Genomic DNA, 15,557 nt, shown 5'->3' with positions numbered 1-15,557 from the left:
CAGTACATCTACTCTATTGCTCTTCATTCATCATATCCTTAAGCTTATCTCTCTTGAATTAAGTTGCAATATGACATGGCTACAGTCAGACTCAGGTGATCTATGATTTCCTATGTTGTGAGTGTATTTAATCTACATTTAGATCTGGTTATTATTGTTTTATGATCATTATTTAAACTATCATTATTCTTCTCAAAGCGTTGGCGAATCATTTATTGTATTTACTGATTGTTGCTAAAGATGGTGTTGAATTGAAATGGTTGGAATTGTTTGTAATTGCTGTACTAATGATTCTGAGGGTGTTATAACACCTGATACTTGTAGAAAGTATCTACTTCCTTGGCTGATATTCAAAGTATTATAGCTTCATCTCGTATTTATTTTAATGGTTCCTCAAGCCAATTTAAATTATTTTTTTTTAATCAAAAAGTAAAATAATAATTTTTTTACCCATTAACTTTTTCATCAAATCAATATACTTAAATTTTTGATTTATTAAAATTAAAATTCTAAACCTACATTAAATCAATATTCCTCTTTGACTTGGTCTAATAAAATTTATAAACATTTTTGAAATTCTTCTATTTGTTCTATTTTAATATTATTAAATAATTTAAACTACTATTTCAAAAAAAAATGGGTGCTCTCTGAAAGTTTGGCAAAAAACATAATTACTTATTTATTTTCTCACAATGAAATAAAAATATAAATCTGTAAAAAAGTATAAGAAATCAACACTATTTTTACCCCTTTAAAAATAAACAAGTTCTATTTCAAAAAGAAAAATACTTTTATGCAAAACTGTGCTTTATTTATTTATTTTATTTGAATGAATCATTAAAAATTGATGTGGTAGAAAAGTACTAAAAATTGAATATCGTCAAAATTGTGTTGGTGTTCATTTTTATATATTTTATGTTTTGTGGTGAACTGAAATCAAACTACCCCTACACTTTTGATTTTGACTAAAAAGATCTTAGAATATATAAAAGGAATGAATAAGAGTTGTTAATTTATCTCTCTGGTTAAGATCCTATTTTTCAAATTTTATAAATAGAAATGATGCGTCCTACAAGATTCATTCTATTAATTAGAAATTAAAATGAACATCAAATTAATATTATTAATAAATCTATTAATTTTAAATACCTCTATTGTTTTTGGATACGGAGAATCGTCCTCAGGTCATCCAAATTGGCAAGAGAGAGAAGCCCATATGATATTAAACAGTGTAAGAATAGGTAAGTAATATTAACATTATTTAAATGATTATCATCTAATTTTTCTTGAATTTCATTTTGTTTGTTTTTCAAGATCCAAAAAATTATTTAGCAAATTATTTTCCATTTACATTACCAAGCAATGTAATGAGTAATGAAAAGTATCCAGCGGTTGATCCAGTCTACTACGACGATAAGATGAATAAACTGTCGAAACTACATTCTGATGATATGGCAATGAATGGTTGTTTCCAACATGATTCTTGTAACGGTACTGGTATCATGCAAAGAGTATTCGCCAATCTCGATCCAAAGTGTTTGAGAGCATTTGCCGAAAATATTGCTGCTGGCTACAGTTCCGGTTTGGATATTATCAACTACTGGATCTGTGAGAAAACTCTAACCGGTAAGGAATGCTATCCAGATGGAACTAAAGATGGTCATCGTGTAGCTCTGATGTCCAGTAAATACAACACAGTAGGCACCTCCAGAGTAGTTAACGATACCTCTCGTTTCAAAACCTATTGGACTCAGGATTTCGAGTTGAATGGATGCAATAAGGTTCCCCCATCTCCAATTCCATCGGGTTCCCACACTTTTGTAAACAACAAACTTCGTTACTTGGCAGCCTGGAGCTCAACAGCTGCACCCACCTCTGTGAAGATTCATTTGAATCAGAGACTATTGTCCGACGAAAAACAATACCAATTGTCACTCCATCTCGGATCAGCATCGAAAGGTATCTACATGTATGAACCGGATACCTACAATGAATGTCAGAGTTACTTCTTTACTTTTACAACAGCCGATGGTACAACTTACCGTTATCCAACCAGTGGATTCCTCAAGACTGTTACCTCCGCCACTTCCAAATGTGATGCATGGACATCCGATTTAAGTTTAATTCTTTCACTTTCACTTTAAAAATAAATAAATTAAAATTAGTTATTATTTGTTTTCCAGAAACGTATTTGAACATAAATTATATATTTATTTATTTATTTATTTCTTTGGTGCAGCTCTTGCCTTTCTTGGATCTGCTTTGGCACTTGGCTTTTCTTTGTTCTCTTTGAGCAAACAAGTTCTGTTGAATACCAATTTCTCTGGGGTGGAATCTTCGTCGGTGCAGAAGAAACCGATTCTCTCGAATTGGAAACGATCGTATGGTTTCGATCCAAGAACGGTGGCGTCGGCCAAAGCGGTGGTGATGATTTTGAGGGAGTTTGGATTGACTTGGTCGAACCAGTCGTCACCGAGATCCTCTTGGGTGAAGAGGTGCTCGTAGAGACGGATCTCGACTGGAGTTGGTTGTGCACCGGCCTTGGAGCTGACCCAGTGAATTGTCTTGGTCTTGGTGGCGTTGGTCTTGTCGTAGGTGACACGCAACTCGACGACCTTTCCGGCGGCGTCTTGGATCACTTCGTTACACTTGATGTTGTAGGCGTACTTCAAGAGAACCTCCTTGTTTGGTGCCAAACCAAAGAAGTTGGCGTCGTCTTGCAAACGGAAGTCGTTACGCTCGATGTAGACGACACGCGAGAATGGCACGGTGTGAGTTCCCGATGTGGCAATGTGGGGAATGTTCTTGACGGTGATCTCCTCCGATTCGTTCTCTGGGTAGTTGGTGATGACCACCTTGATTGGATCAAAGACAACCATTGCACGAGTGACCTTGTCGTTGAGATCTTGACGCAAGCAGAACTCGAGCAACTCGTAGGGAATCGTGGTGTTGTTGGTACGGGTGACACCGATGGTCTCGCAGAGTAAGTTGATCGACTCTGGAGTGTAACCCTTACGACGGAATGCATTCAATGTGCTCAGACGTGGATCGTCCCAACCGTTGACAACCTTCTCCTTGACGAGACGGATGATCTTACGCTTGGAGAGCACGGTGTGAGTCAGGTTGAGACGCGCGTACTCCCAGACCACTGGACGATACAGTCCGAGGACGTCGATCAACCAGTTGTAGCTGAGACGACGCACCTCAAATTCCAATGTACAGAGCGAGTGAGTGATGTTCTCGATCGAGTCGACCAAGCAATGGGTGTAATCGTACGATGGGTAGATCACCCACTTGTCACCGCTGACTGGATGTGGATGGAACTTGATACGATAGGCAATGAGATCACGCATGCATGGATTCGGATGCTTCATGTCACCCTTCATTCTGAGGATTGCTTTACCCTCTTCAATCTTTCCTTTTCTCATATCGTCAAACAAACGCAAGTTCTCTTCGACCGATCTGTTTCTGAACGGTGAATCTGTCATCTCCTCACGTCCCTTTTTGATTTCATCTGCAGTTTGATGACATACATAAGCGAATCCTCTCTTGATCAATTCCACTGCCAAATCATATAATTCATCGAAATATTGTGAGGAATATGTAATCTCACATGGTTCATGTCCTAACCATTTTACTGACTAATAAATAAAATATGTTTGTTAGTTAGCTATATTATAAACTCTAAAACATTAACATACATCAATAATTGAATCAATATATTCTTGTGATTCTTTCTCTGGATTGGTATCGTCGAAACGAAGATAACATTTACCACCGTTCTTCTTGGCGTATCCGAAATCGAGATGCATAGCTTTGGCATGTCCAATGTGTAAGTATCCATTTGGTTCTGGTGGGAATCTAGTAACGATCTTTCCACCTGTAGTCTTTAGATGTTTAGCCAGAATCTCTGGTGTTTGTTGAATATTATCAGATGGATCTGGGAATGTAATCGATTGTTTTTCAATCTCAAATGGAAGTGGTGAGTTGTTATTCTCGTCAGCAGCAACTGCAGCAGCAGGTTTGGCTTTTGGTGCTTTCGGTTCCTTTGGTAGTGGTGCATTGTCGGCTTCGGTTTTTGGACCGAGAACTTCGAGGACTTTGGCATCCATCTCCTCCTTGATATCCTTGGCATCGGCCCACTTTAAACGCTCACGGACTTGTGCCAAGTAGACACCCATGTTGTAACGATAACGCGATTGCTTCAGGTCGTCGAGACGCTCGGCGACATAGGCGGCAACGGCATCACGGACTTGCTCACGAGTGATGACGACACCGACACCGCACGACGCCGTGAAATCGGCGAGATCCAACTCTTGTCCGGCAACCTTTCTCAGGTAGTCCATCGATTGTGTGACGTTGATCGATGTCACCGTCTTGGCGGCAATGAATTTCGCCAGGGTGGCACGGTGCTTCAAGGCGTTCGCTGGATACTTGATCGAGATCAAGTAGAGCAATTGACCGACATCCTTATCGCAACCGTCGACTGTCTCTGCTTCCTTCATGACCTCTTGTAAACTAGTCGAGAGATTAGCATTGGAGGCAGCTTCCTTTGCTTTGGTCGCATCCAATCCGATCTTTTTAAACTTTTCAACTAACTCTTCATCTACAACTACTGATGGTTTTGGTGGCATTTTTCTTTCTTTCTATATTATTATTTTTATCTAAATCTTAAAACTAGAATATTATTTTTTATAAATTAATTAAATTTTAGTATTAATAAACAAAAACTATTTATTTGTATGTATATATATATTATAATTGTCTATCTATCTGTTTATGCTTAAACTAAACTAACAATTGTTTGAAAAACAAAAAAATCGAATCCAATACAATTCTCAGTTTTTAGTGACTTACCTTGTTTGGTGTTAAAATTAAGAAAAAGATAAGTACTGACCGTCAAAAAAAAAAGATAATTATAAATTAACTATATTCAACCACAACTTGGGAAATTTTTAAAAAAAAAAAAAAAAACCAAAAAAGTTTTTTTTCAAAAAAAAAAAAAAAAGATAATGGAGTTCAAACAATTTAAATTGCAGCATTTTACATCAACCTCTTCAAAAGTATACTTTATAAAGCGGGAACTGAAAAAAACACGCAACGTTTTGCATGAGTGAAACTGAGTTGGCACAAACTAAAATGAATGTCTGCATAAAAAAAGTTCAAAAAATTTAAAAGAGTTTGTTTGTGAAGTTGAAAAAAAAATGAATGCACGCACTCAACTCGTTGTTTTTTGATCAAAAATAAAAAAAAATTACAGCAGCAACCAACAACCAAACACTATTCATTATTTATTATCGATTTATATTCTATTAAAGTTATTAAATTATTTTGATTATATATTTTATTTTAGTGATAATTGTTTAATTTTTTTAAAATAATAATAATTATAATGGATACTGAGGAGACTACTACCGCTACTACATCGACTGCTGTCACCACTGGCAATGGAAAGAAGTCGACTAAAACAACAAAAAAGACAACGACCGTCGAGAAGAAACCAGTTGTAGAAGAACCAATCGTTGAGAAGGATGATATGGAGGAGAGCAGCAAAGTAGCTGAGAAAGATGAGGATATAGAAGGAGATGAAACTGCAGCTGCAGTTGATGATAAGAAAAAGAAGACAACCACCACCACCACAAAGAAAGGAAAGACAGCAAAGCCAGCTGCCACCTCTAAAGCAAAGAAACCAACCACTACCACCACCACAACAACAACAACAACAACCACCACCGCAGCACCAACAAAGAAACCATCTTCAATCACTAAAGAAAAGAAAGATAAAGACGATCAACCAAAGCTATCAAGAGCCGAAGAACTTCAATTGAAATTAAGAAAAATTGTAAGTCATTCATTTCATTATGAATTAATAAGTATGAATATGTACTAACAAAACAATTACATTAGGAATGGAGAGATTTAATCCCAATTGGATTCGAAGTTAAATCACTTGAAGCAATGCAAAAGGAACCATGGTCATTCCACGAATTGAATCATGCTTTGAGGGAAGGATTCCTCTCAAAGATTGATCATCCACTTTATGTATTCATGGGTGCACAACGTATGTTATGTTATGTTATGTTAAGATGCTTAATTATCATGATATTAACTCAATAATTTTATCAATTTGTCAGCGATTGTTGAAAAAAAGATTGCAATGAATATTCCATATATTGTTGTGTTCGATAGTAAGTCAGCACCACCTGAAAAGATTGCTAAAGCATCGATTCAAAGTGGTGGTGAAGAGATCTATGACATGAACGTCAGATATCCACTGACCTGGTCACCATACATCCGTTCCAAGCTTTCAAACATGGATTTCGGTAGAACTCACAAACCAATCTATGCACTCCAATGGAAGAAGCGTACCAATCAAATGCCAGAAGATAAAATGGTTGAACTTCAATATCTCTTACCATGTAAATATCATTATATAATAATTAATTATTATTCTAAATCTATCTAATTGATAATATTTGAAAAAAAAACTAACAATTTCTATTTTCTCATTACAATATTGTTTGTTAGTTGTTAGAATTCCAAAGATTGCAAGAGATGTTAAATATGTTGATGTAATGCAAGTTAGCTTTACATTCGCTCCGTTGTTGAGTGAGGAGAAGTTGGCGGAGGAGAAGAAGAAAGCTGCCGCTCACTTGAAGAAGCGTGAGGAGGAAGCCGCCAAGAGTATCAAATACAGAATTACCAAGGCCGAGAAGAAGGAGATGGACGAAGCCAGCAAGTTGTTGGCAGAGGGTCGCAAGAAGATCTTTTTCATCTTTGACAAGGCCGTCGATACCATGAGCTCGTACACCGAGGAGAAACAAGAGGACGAAGGTCTCTCGGACGAGGGTATCGAGGAGTTGAAGCAGATGTTGCGTGACGAGTTTGCCAAGGCACGTGAAATCAAGAAGAAGGCACACGCCTCGATTGGCGAGGAAGTCGACGCCATGACCGAGGAGATGCGTGACAACTACGACAACTCGAAGTTGTACAAGTTCTACCCGAGTCACCCAGAGATCGACGTCAGCCAGTTTGCCTCGAAGTTTGTCAACCGTTTCTTTGGCAATGCCACCCAGACATTCCCAGAGGAGGTCTCCAAGGATCTGACCAAGATTAAACTCGCCACCAAAGAGGAGTTGGCTCGTGAGAAAGAGGAAGCCGAACAAGAGAGACAGAGATACGAAGAGTCAAAGAAGAAGTACGAGTTGGCCATGGCTGCCAAGACTGCCACCGAAGAAAAGGAAAAGGAGAAAGAGAAAAAGACAACCGACACCAAAGAAACCAAAGAAACCAAAGAAACTACCACCACCGTATTAAAGAAGAGAAAACAAGAAAAAGAAGAAAGTGAAGATGAAAAGGAGGAAGAGAAAGAAGAAGAGAAAGAAAAGGATAAAGAGGAAGAAGAAGAAGAAGAAGAAGAAGAAGAAGAGGAAGAGGAAGAAGAAAAACCAAAGAAATCAACAAAGAAATCAACAACATCGAAAAAACCAACACCACCACCAAAGAAAACCGCTCCATCTAAAAAAGAAACAAAAGAAACACAACCCAAAAAGAAAGCAAAAACAACAACAACAACAACTAAATCAAAGAAATAAAAAAGCAATTTGATTATTTACAGACAAACTTTAACTTTATTTTGTTCTACATATGATGATATGATTATTATCTTGTACTATTACAGTTATGTACATAGGTGATTTCTTTTATTATTATTCATCTTCAATTGATAACCATCCTCGAATTTTATTATGTGAATAATATGAATAATAATAAAAGAAGTCACCTATGTACATAACTGTAATAGTAGATGATAAACAGTTGTTTAAAGAAAGCATCATATAACAATATCAATTAAACTATGTTTGAAGATTAGTCTTTATAAAATAAAATATTTTTAGGTAAAAAATAAAAAAAAACGAGTTAATCAGATTATCTAAATTTCAGTCATCTGCAGAATTCATAAAAAAATGTATAGATACAGTAGTTTAAATAAGATATATAATAGTAGTAGCAGTAGTAGTAGTATCAGTAGATGTATATTAAATTGTAGTGGTAGTGATCAACTACTACAACAACAATGTAGTAAAAGATATATGTCGTTTTGGTCATATCTTAATCCTTTCAAGTATTACAAGACAACAGCTGACACACCTCAAAAGAAGAAAATGTAAAATTCAACAAACCTATACAATCATGATGATGTGATGATTAAAGTCATTACCATCAGTTTATTTATTATGATTCACTAATTCGAATCGATTTCAATTTCAAAACAATAACAATAACAATTAACTATAGTCAATATGAATTGAAAGAAGGTATTTCTTGGGATTATAAAGAGATGTTAAAGAATCCAAATATGAAGTTGTTCCTCGGTACTCAGAAAGCAATTCCTCTCGGTCAATCCATAACATGCCCACCAATCACATCGGTCGATCTCTACGGCAACAATGTAAATATACCAAAAGATTTCCCTGCATCCACACCCGTTCTATTAGTTGTTACTTTAAAACCATTTCTTGGACAAGTATGTAGTATAGTATAAAACAACAACAATCATCATCATCATCATCATCATCTTTAGAAAGAAATCTAATCTATCAAGATTAATTGATTGAACTGAATTAATAATATATATCTATTATTATTATTATTATGTTGTTGTTATCTAGCAATTTGTAGATAGTTGGATTGCACCTTTCAAAGAGAAATATCCAGATTTACCAGTGCATCACGTGGTTTTAATTCAACAAACAGGCTATAAATTGTTGGCACCATTATTGAAGCCATCGAGACGTTCCACTTCGGCTGGTATAACAGAGTCGTGGAGTAACCAGGCAATCTATATTAAAGACGTCAACCAAACACTACAGGAGTTGACTATAACCAACCCACTCGGTGCATACATCTACTTGGTCATGGATAATAAAATACGTTGGAAATCAAGTGGTAGATCAACCGCCGAAGAACTAGACTATCTCACAAAAGTAACGAATACTTTAATGACAACACCGAACCCACTTGCAAAAAATGATTAAATAATAATAATAAAGCATAAACACAAACAAATATATATAATTCATTTCCATTTTGATCATCTAACGAAGAATTTCAATTGATCTGATCAGTTGAAAATATTAACATGTTCACAAAAAAAAAAAAAAAAAAAAAAGTAGTTTAAGTTTGTTCATTAAATTTAACATTTTAGTGTTTTATTAATCTAGATATGCAAATATATGAATTATAAGTCCAATCCTTCACAAATCCTCATTCTGATCGGATCTAGATTCGATCTTTTTGACATCTAAAAATTTGAAAACAAAATAAAAAAGTAGTGGGTTAGATTGGTCGATTCATTTAAAAAAATATGCAAAAACATTGATTTTAGATCAAATATGAAAAATGAATGAAATAATTCCCTTTAAAGTTTTAAAGATTCAAAAAAAAAAAAAAAAAAAAGACAAAGTAAACTATTTTCTATTTCATTTTACAATTCATCAATTCAATTCAATTCTTTAATAATTTTATTATTACTATTACAAAGAATAATAATAATAAATTATAAATAGCAAAAAAAAGTGAAAATTTTTTTTTAAACATCATTGTTATTTAAACTTTTGATCAAATTTTTTACAAATTGTAAGTAAATTTGTGCTAACGGGTTTTTTTTTTCTAAAATTAACCTTTTTTTTATAATTTTTAAAAAAAACTGATAAAACTTTTTCATCAGTCCAAAAACTTTTAACGATTTTATATTTTTTTTTAAGGCTAAGGTTTTGATTGAATTTTTTGTTTTTTAAGATGATGACAGTGATTAGTGCCAAAGTTTTTTCAGACAAAAAACCAACAACTTTTTACTTGTAGTTTCGTATTCAAATAATCAAAAATAGAAATAAAATTGGCAACACTTGTTGTCTTATTTATATAATTCAAGACCAATAAACTAAACCAAACCAACAGAGAATTGATTGCATTAGATTAGGTGCATGAAATAATAACAAATAGCAAAAATAACAAATAACAAAATAGTTAGTTCTACCCATAAGTTAGACAATTACAAACGAAACAAAATATAATAATAATATATATATAGTAAAGTTAGTATTGTATCTTTTGATTAAAGTTTTGTTCTATCTACACATCTACCTATTTATCTTTCATTATTTATTTGTTTCTTTATACTTTATTAAAAACAATTCATTTAAAATAAATTCAATAATATTGAAAAATGTAATGCAATAGCAATAATAATTACAATATCATCAATATAGATAGAAAGATGATCACACTATTAGCAGATATAGGTTTAGATTTTGTTTGAATTTTGAGAGCATTCTTGTCACACATCCAAAAATACTCCACTAGCTAAGTGGAGTGAGGTGCTCTCTTTAATATTAGTTTACCCCATTATGCAAATTTTATTTTTATTTAAAATTTAATTAATGATGATTGTGTGTTTTCGATAGGGAATAGACACACTTATTTACTTACACATACACACAATGTTTTTAAACATACAGGTGCCCTTCTACTTCTGCTTTCACACTCACACATCACTACATTCACTACTATCAATAAAATAAAATCATCAATCAATCAAACAATCAGTCAATCAAACAAATCAAATATATACATATTCTACATGTTTTTTTTTTGTTATATGTGTGTTTCAAACAGCATTGTATCGCATTTTAAAAAAACAAATCAATCAAATCAATCAATCAAATCAATAAATCAATAAAAAAAAAAAAAAGAATAGGATAGAAAAATAAATAAAATAAAAAAAAGATAATATGTAAGTGATTTGATAAAGATAAAGTTGGTCATCGAAATATATATATATATATTTTATAAGAAGAACTATTTTCTTATCAATCTTTAGCTGTATACCCTACAGTCAGAATTGGTAATCATTCAATTCATCATTCTGTTTGTTTTGATTGAAAAAAACAATACTGAAAAATCAAATCATTTTATATCTAGTGATTGTTTATTAAACTATACATACTTTAATTCAGGAGGTTTTGAAAATTATTATTTATTTGCTTAGCAATTCAATTCGTTCCTTGTCAATAATAATGAGCAAGCAATTCAATATGAATGGATATATTTAATTTTGTTGAACCTCATCCATTCTCTATCTGCTAATCTATCTACATCAATCAAATTCAAAGTTTGAAAACATTCAGTCCGACACAACACTACATTTTTATTTTCAACAACATTACAGCTTAAATTTGATAACGTGACCACCACCATCACCACGAATACTCTTAATCATTTTAAAAGAGTAGGAGTAGTAGTGCTGTACTTACATACCAGCAAAGATCTCTAAAAATTGATTGTTACATCATCAAATCATAAATAAATAAATCATACCACAACAACACCACCATCACAACAATACAAATACAATCCATTTATTTGTTTGTTATAACAAATAATTATAATTAATTATAATTATCCCACCAGTTTTAATTCCAAATCAATCCAATCACTCCCATATTAATTTACAAAAAAAAAACATTTCAATCCCACACCACCCAAAAATAATAATCAATCATTGAGTAAGATAAGATAGATATAGTTTGTGTTATTAGTTTCCAGCTAAAATATTAAAAAAAAAATAGAAGGAATAGAAAGACTAACTTTTACTTGTTTTATCCACTTTATTAGATTTATTTATATTATAATATAATTCATTCGTTTTATTAGTCTTTATATTTATTTATTTATTTATTTATTTATTATTAGAATAGAAATCCAGAATCCAATCAATCAATCAATCAATCCAAGAAATAACAATATTTTTTTTTGACCAAGAAAAACAAAAAACAAAAACAAAACTTTTACAACAATGTCATCGTTATTGGAGGAAGATGATGAAATCATAGTTGAATCAGAGTCAATCGTTACAATTGCTTCTTCCACTATTGGAGTACCAAATATGACAACAAGCAGTATCGGTGGTGGTAGCAACAGCAACAACAGCAGTAGCAGCAGTATCAATATAGTACAACAACAGCAGAATGGATCAACAGCAGGACAGTGTTCAATCCAATTGAATGGATCGAATCAATCGATATTGACAAAATCGACCTCTACCTCTTCAGAGGGATCACAATACTCTTTGGCAACGGTGCCACCTCACCAGCCAAAGTTGGACATAGTGATGGGACGCAAACTTTCAGGTGCATCGAAAACACTGCCTCTTTTTATACCAACTTCGACGACAACAACAACAACATCAGTACCTCCCATAGCAGGCAGTCCAAATTTAGAATTTTTCGGAAGTATAGGAAGCAATAGCGGTGGAAATACATTAAAGTTGTCCGGTATGAATTTACCGCCTCCACCACCGGCACTACATCTTCCGGACCAAGCAACTTCGCAGCCACATGCCAATCGTACACCCGAACCACTTTCACCAACAAAATCAACAACCACATCCAGTATGCTCCCAGAAATGAGAGAGATACTCAATAAAGATCCATCTCCAAACAAGCACAAACGAAACAAATCATTGGACAGACCAACCTCCACACCATCACCACTAAAAATAATACCAGATAAACATCATCAAAAAGATAAAGATAAACATCATCAACATCAACAACAAACTACAACTACAACTACGACAACAACTACAACAACAGTATCATCACCAGTTGGTAGGTTTACCAAGTAGTAGTGCAGGAGTATCTGGAGCATCATCACCAACACCACCAACACCAAGAAAGAACTCACCGGGTACACCATCACCACTATCATCACCAACAATGGCAGCACTCAACAGTATGATGCCTTATCCACCGACTGAGATTCAACACCGCAAAGGTTCACTCTCGATTACATCTGGTTCGGCAACCACCAAGAAACCATTGAATAGATCTCCACTGCTCTCTGGATCCAATGGTTTCCAAAAAGCAGGTCCCGGTGATAAAGTAATGAATTTCCTTGGTAAACTAAGTTTAAGTAAAGAGAGAATGGGTAAATTAGTACAACAATCAAAAGAAGCATATAAAACGTAAGTAATAGTATCTGAGAAGAAACTCTAGAAATTTAATTTTCTAACTTGCATATTTATTTATTAGTCCAATTGGTCAAGGAGCACAACAACAACAATCGACACCTTTCGAAGGTATATTTGGTATTCCATTAAGAGTGATACTGCGATATCAGAGCGAAATGGGAAATCAAATACCATCGATCTTAAATAATATCTTTACGATCTTGGAATCGAGTCAATCGCTGTCGACAGCCAATCTCTTTAGAGAACCAGAGAACACAGAGGATGTCAAAGAAGATGTAGAATCACTCGTCCAGCTTTACAATACAGCTCAGGACGTACAGCTAAAGAATTACAGTGTCATTGTACTAGCTGAGCTTTTAGTGGAATTCCTCAGACAACTTCCAGAACCATTGATCAGCTCTGAGTTTTACGAAACTCTTTTAAATTATTATCAAACAGGTATGTAATCGATATTTATAAATAGTTTATTAATGATATTATAGTTTAGTTACTAAATAATAAAACAAACAACAATAATAGAAACATTATTACATTTGATGGTTAGAAAAATGAATCAACCAAACAAATCAATTTTAACTAGATTCATAAAGTTGTTGAAGGATGTACTTTTATATTGTAATTTCAATGATGTGACTTTGGATCTTTTGGTGAATAGATTCTATCCGTATTTTATGCGTCCATCACCAACCGTTGCGTCACAGGCAATCATTAGCGAACAACAGCAGCATACCATCAAGGATATTCTTGGTATGTTCATTACACAAGCGGATTCCCTCTTCCAAACAGGAGATGATAAATCCAGCAACAGCAACAGCAACAACAACAACAACAACGACGATTCTTTCCTATTGTACATTGAAGAGGTGGCTGCCACCCAAAAAACTAGTTCCACCGGTAACATGTGGTTATCTCAAAGACAAATTGTTTGGAGACCAAAAGTAAATGTAAGTAAATAGATAGATAAAAATGAATAATGATGATGAATTGTTAATTAATTGAATTAATTTAGCCAAATGGAGAACAAGATCTTGTATTATTATTAAGTAGTATATTGAAGGTGGTGTTGGCACCTACCAACAAAAAAGAACAAAAGATACTTCCGAATCTGACGGTCTATTGTAGTAGCGATACCAAGACTGTCATTACATTTGGATTCCAAACACCTGCCACCTGTAAATTAGTATATTCATTCATCAATGGAATTACCAAAAATATTACCACCGTTACACCCATCGGACGAACTCCACTCTCACAGAAAATCGACATGTTCTCACTGGATCTCGAGAGTTTACCAAATGAAATTAAACAACTTAAACAATTACAAGTAAGTAAACGCACAAATTCTATAATAACATCAGCAACAAACTAACAATGATATTTTTTCATTTATCAATTAGGAAATCAATTTAAATAGAAACAAATTTAAATTGTTACCGGGCGATTTGGCAAGATTGACTTCATTGCGAACGATCAGCATTGAAGAGAATCATCTCTCTGAGATCTCAGTGGAGATGGCAGACTTTTTAGGTACAAGATTGAATCAGTTGGAGAATGTTAGTTTCAGTAGTAATCAACTGACGGAAATGCCACCATTACATACTTGGGTGAGATTGAAAACTCTCAACATTTCAAATAATCATCTAATTGCATTACCTGCCGATATATTCCAGTAGGTAGAAATTGATAATTATAAGGATATATAGCTCTTTTTCTAATATTTATTTTTAATATAGATTACCATCTTTAGAAGTATTGAGAGTATCAAATAATTTAATAGATGATGCAGGTATTCCAAAGATGATTGGAACAACACGACTGAGATCGTTGGATCTTCGTGGAAATAGAATGGGTTCTATTCCCGATGGCATTACTAATCTCGGGGAGTTGCAAGTTCTGACACTGCAGGACAATCAGATCACAGAGATTGCAGCGAACATTCAGAAACTTTCGAATCTGACAGAGTTGAATTTGAATGGAAATCAAATCAATGCTTTGCCACCACAGATCTTGCATTTGACCAACTTGAAAAAGTTGTATTTGGATAACAATCAGCTGCAATCGATATCGTCTGCCATTCATAGAATGCAATCGCTGATTGAGTTGCGTCTCACCAATAACAACATCTCGCGTATTCCTCCAGGAATCGTTGCACTCAAGAAGCTGGTTTCACTCGAACTCACTGGAAATCGTCCACTCAAGGAGCACATCCCCGAGAAGTTTATCGTTCGTGGCAAAGAAGGAATATTTTCATACTTCTCAGAGATAATGCGTGCCAACGTTCCGTGCTATCGAACTCGTATCATTATGGTCGGTGAAAAGGGTGCCGGTAAGTCGAATCTCATCAAGTGTCTGAAGAAGCTGCCCAAAGCCGTTGTGACACCGCCCACACCAACACAGGTACTGGACATTCAGGATTGGCAGTGTCTTTTGCATATCGATGGCGTTGAAGGTCGAAAGAAGAAGCAGGTCGTCATCAATCTCTGGGAGTTTGAAGGTCTGAAGAATGAGATCTGTCACGTATTCT

The 15,557-nt window shown here is 34.3% G+C and overlaps 5 protein-coding genes across 5 annotated transcripts; 4 read left to right on the top strand and 1 right to left on the bottom strand.

Moving 5' to 3' along the window:
• Positions 1 to 1,102: 1,102 nt before the first annotated feature.
• PPL_02810 (CAP domain-containing protein) lies at positions 1,103 to 2,144 on the top strand (the record flags this gene model as incomplete). Its single annotated transcript, XM_020573788.1, has 2 exons — positions 1,103 to 1,241; positions 1,333 to 2,144. 2 exons carry the CDS (start codon positions 1,103 to 1,105, stop codon positions 2,142 to 2,144), a joined length of 951 nt encoding a protein of 316 aa, XP_020435860.1.
• Positions 2,145 to 2,222: 78 nt separating this feature from the next.
• glnS (glutamine-tRNA ligase) lies at positions 2,223 to 5,288 on the bottom strand (the record flags this gene model as incomplete). The annotated part of the gene is made up of 3 exons (XM_020573787.1): positions 2,223 to 3,641; positions 3,702 to 4,646; positions 5,259 to 5,288. 3 exons carry the CDS (start codon positions 5,286 to 5,288, stop codon positions 2,223 to 2,225), a joined length of 2,394 nt encoding a protein of 797 aa, XP_020435859.1.
• A 104-nt stretch (positions 5,289 to 5,392) lies between these two features.
• On the top strand, positions 5,393 to 7,595 carry PPL_02808 (uncharacterized protein; the record flags this gene model as incomplete). Its single annotated transcript, XM_020573786.1, has 4 exons — positions 5,393 to 5,842; positions 5,908 to 6,061; positions 6,135 to 6,419; positions 6,529 to 7,595. The coding sequence occupies 4 exons, from the start codon at positions 5,393 to 5,395 to the stop codon at positions 7,593 to 7,595; spliced, it is 1,956 nt and encodes a 651-aa protein (XP_020435858.1).
• A 372-nt stretch (positions 7,596 to 7,967) lies between these two features.
• PPL_02807 (uncharacterized protein) lies at positions 7,968 to 9,038 on the top strand (the record flags this gene model as incomplete). The annotated part of the gene is made up of 3 exons (XM_020573785.1): positions 7,968 to 8,167; positions 8,299 to 8,527; positions 8,673 to 9,038. 3 exons carry the CDS (start codon positions 7,968 to 7,970, stop codon positions 9,036 to 9,038), a joined length of 795 nt encoding a protein of 264 aa, XP_020435857.1.
• A 2,819-nt stretch (positions 9,039 to 11,857) lies between these two features.
• Positions 11,858 to 15,480, top strand: PPL_02806 (Kelch repeat-containing protein; the record flags this gene model as incomplete). Its single annotated transcript, XM_020573784.1, has 9 exons — positions 11,858 to 12,452; positions 12,570 to 12,671; positions 12,697 to 13,027; positions 13,095 to 13,471; positions 13,553 to 13,977; positions 14,043 to 14,357; positions 14,431 to 14,702; positions 14,767 to 15,359; positions 15,380 to 15,480. 9 exons carry the CDS (start codon positions 11,858 to 11,860, stop codon positions 15,478 to 15,480), a joined length of 3,111 nt encoding a protein of 1,036 aa, XP_020435856.1.
• Between the last annotated feature and the right edge of the window lie 77 nt (positions 15,481 to 15,557).

Source organism: Heterostelium album (genome assembly GCF_000004825.1).
Source record: "Heterostelium album PN500 unplaced genomic scaffold PPL_scaffold3, whole genome shotgun sequence".
NCBI classification, from domain to species: Eukaryota; Evosea; class Eumycetozoa; order Acytosteliales; family Acytosteliaceae; genus Heterostelium; species Heterostelium album.
Note: the sequence above shows the minus strand (reverse complement) of the source record. Positions and strands in the feature narration are given on the sequence as shown.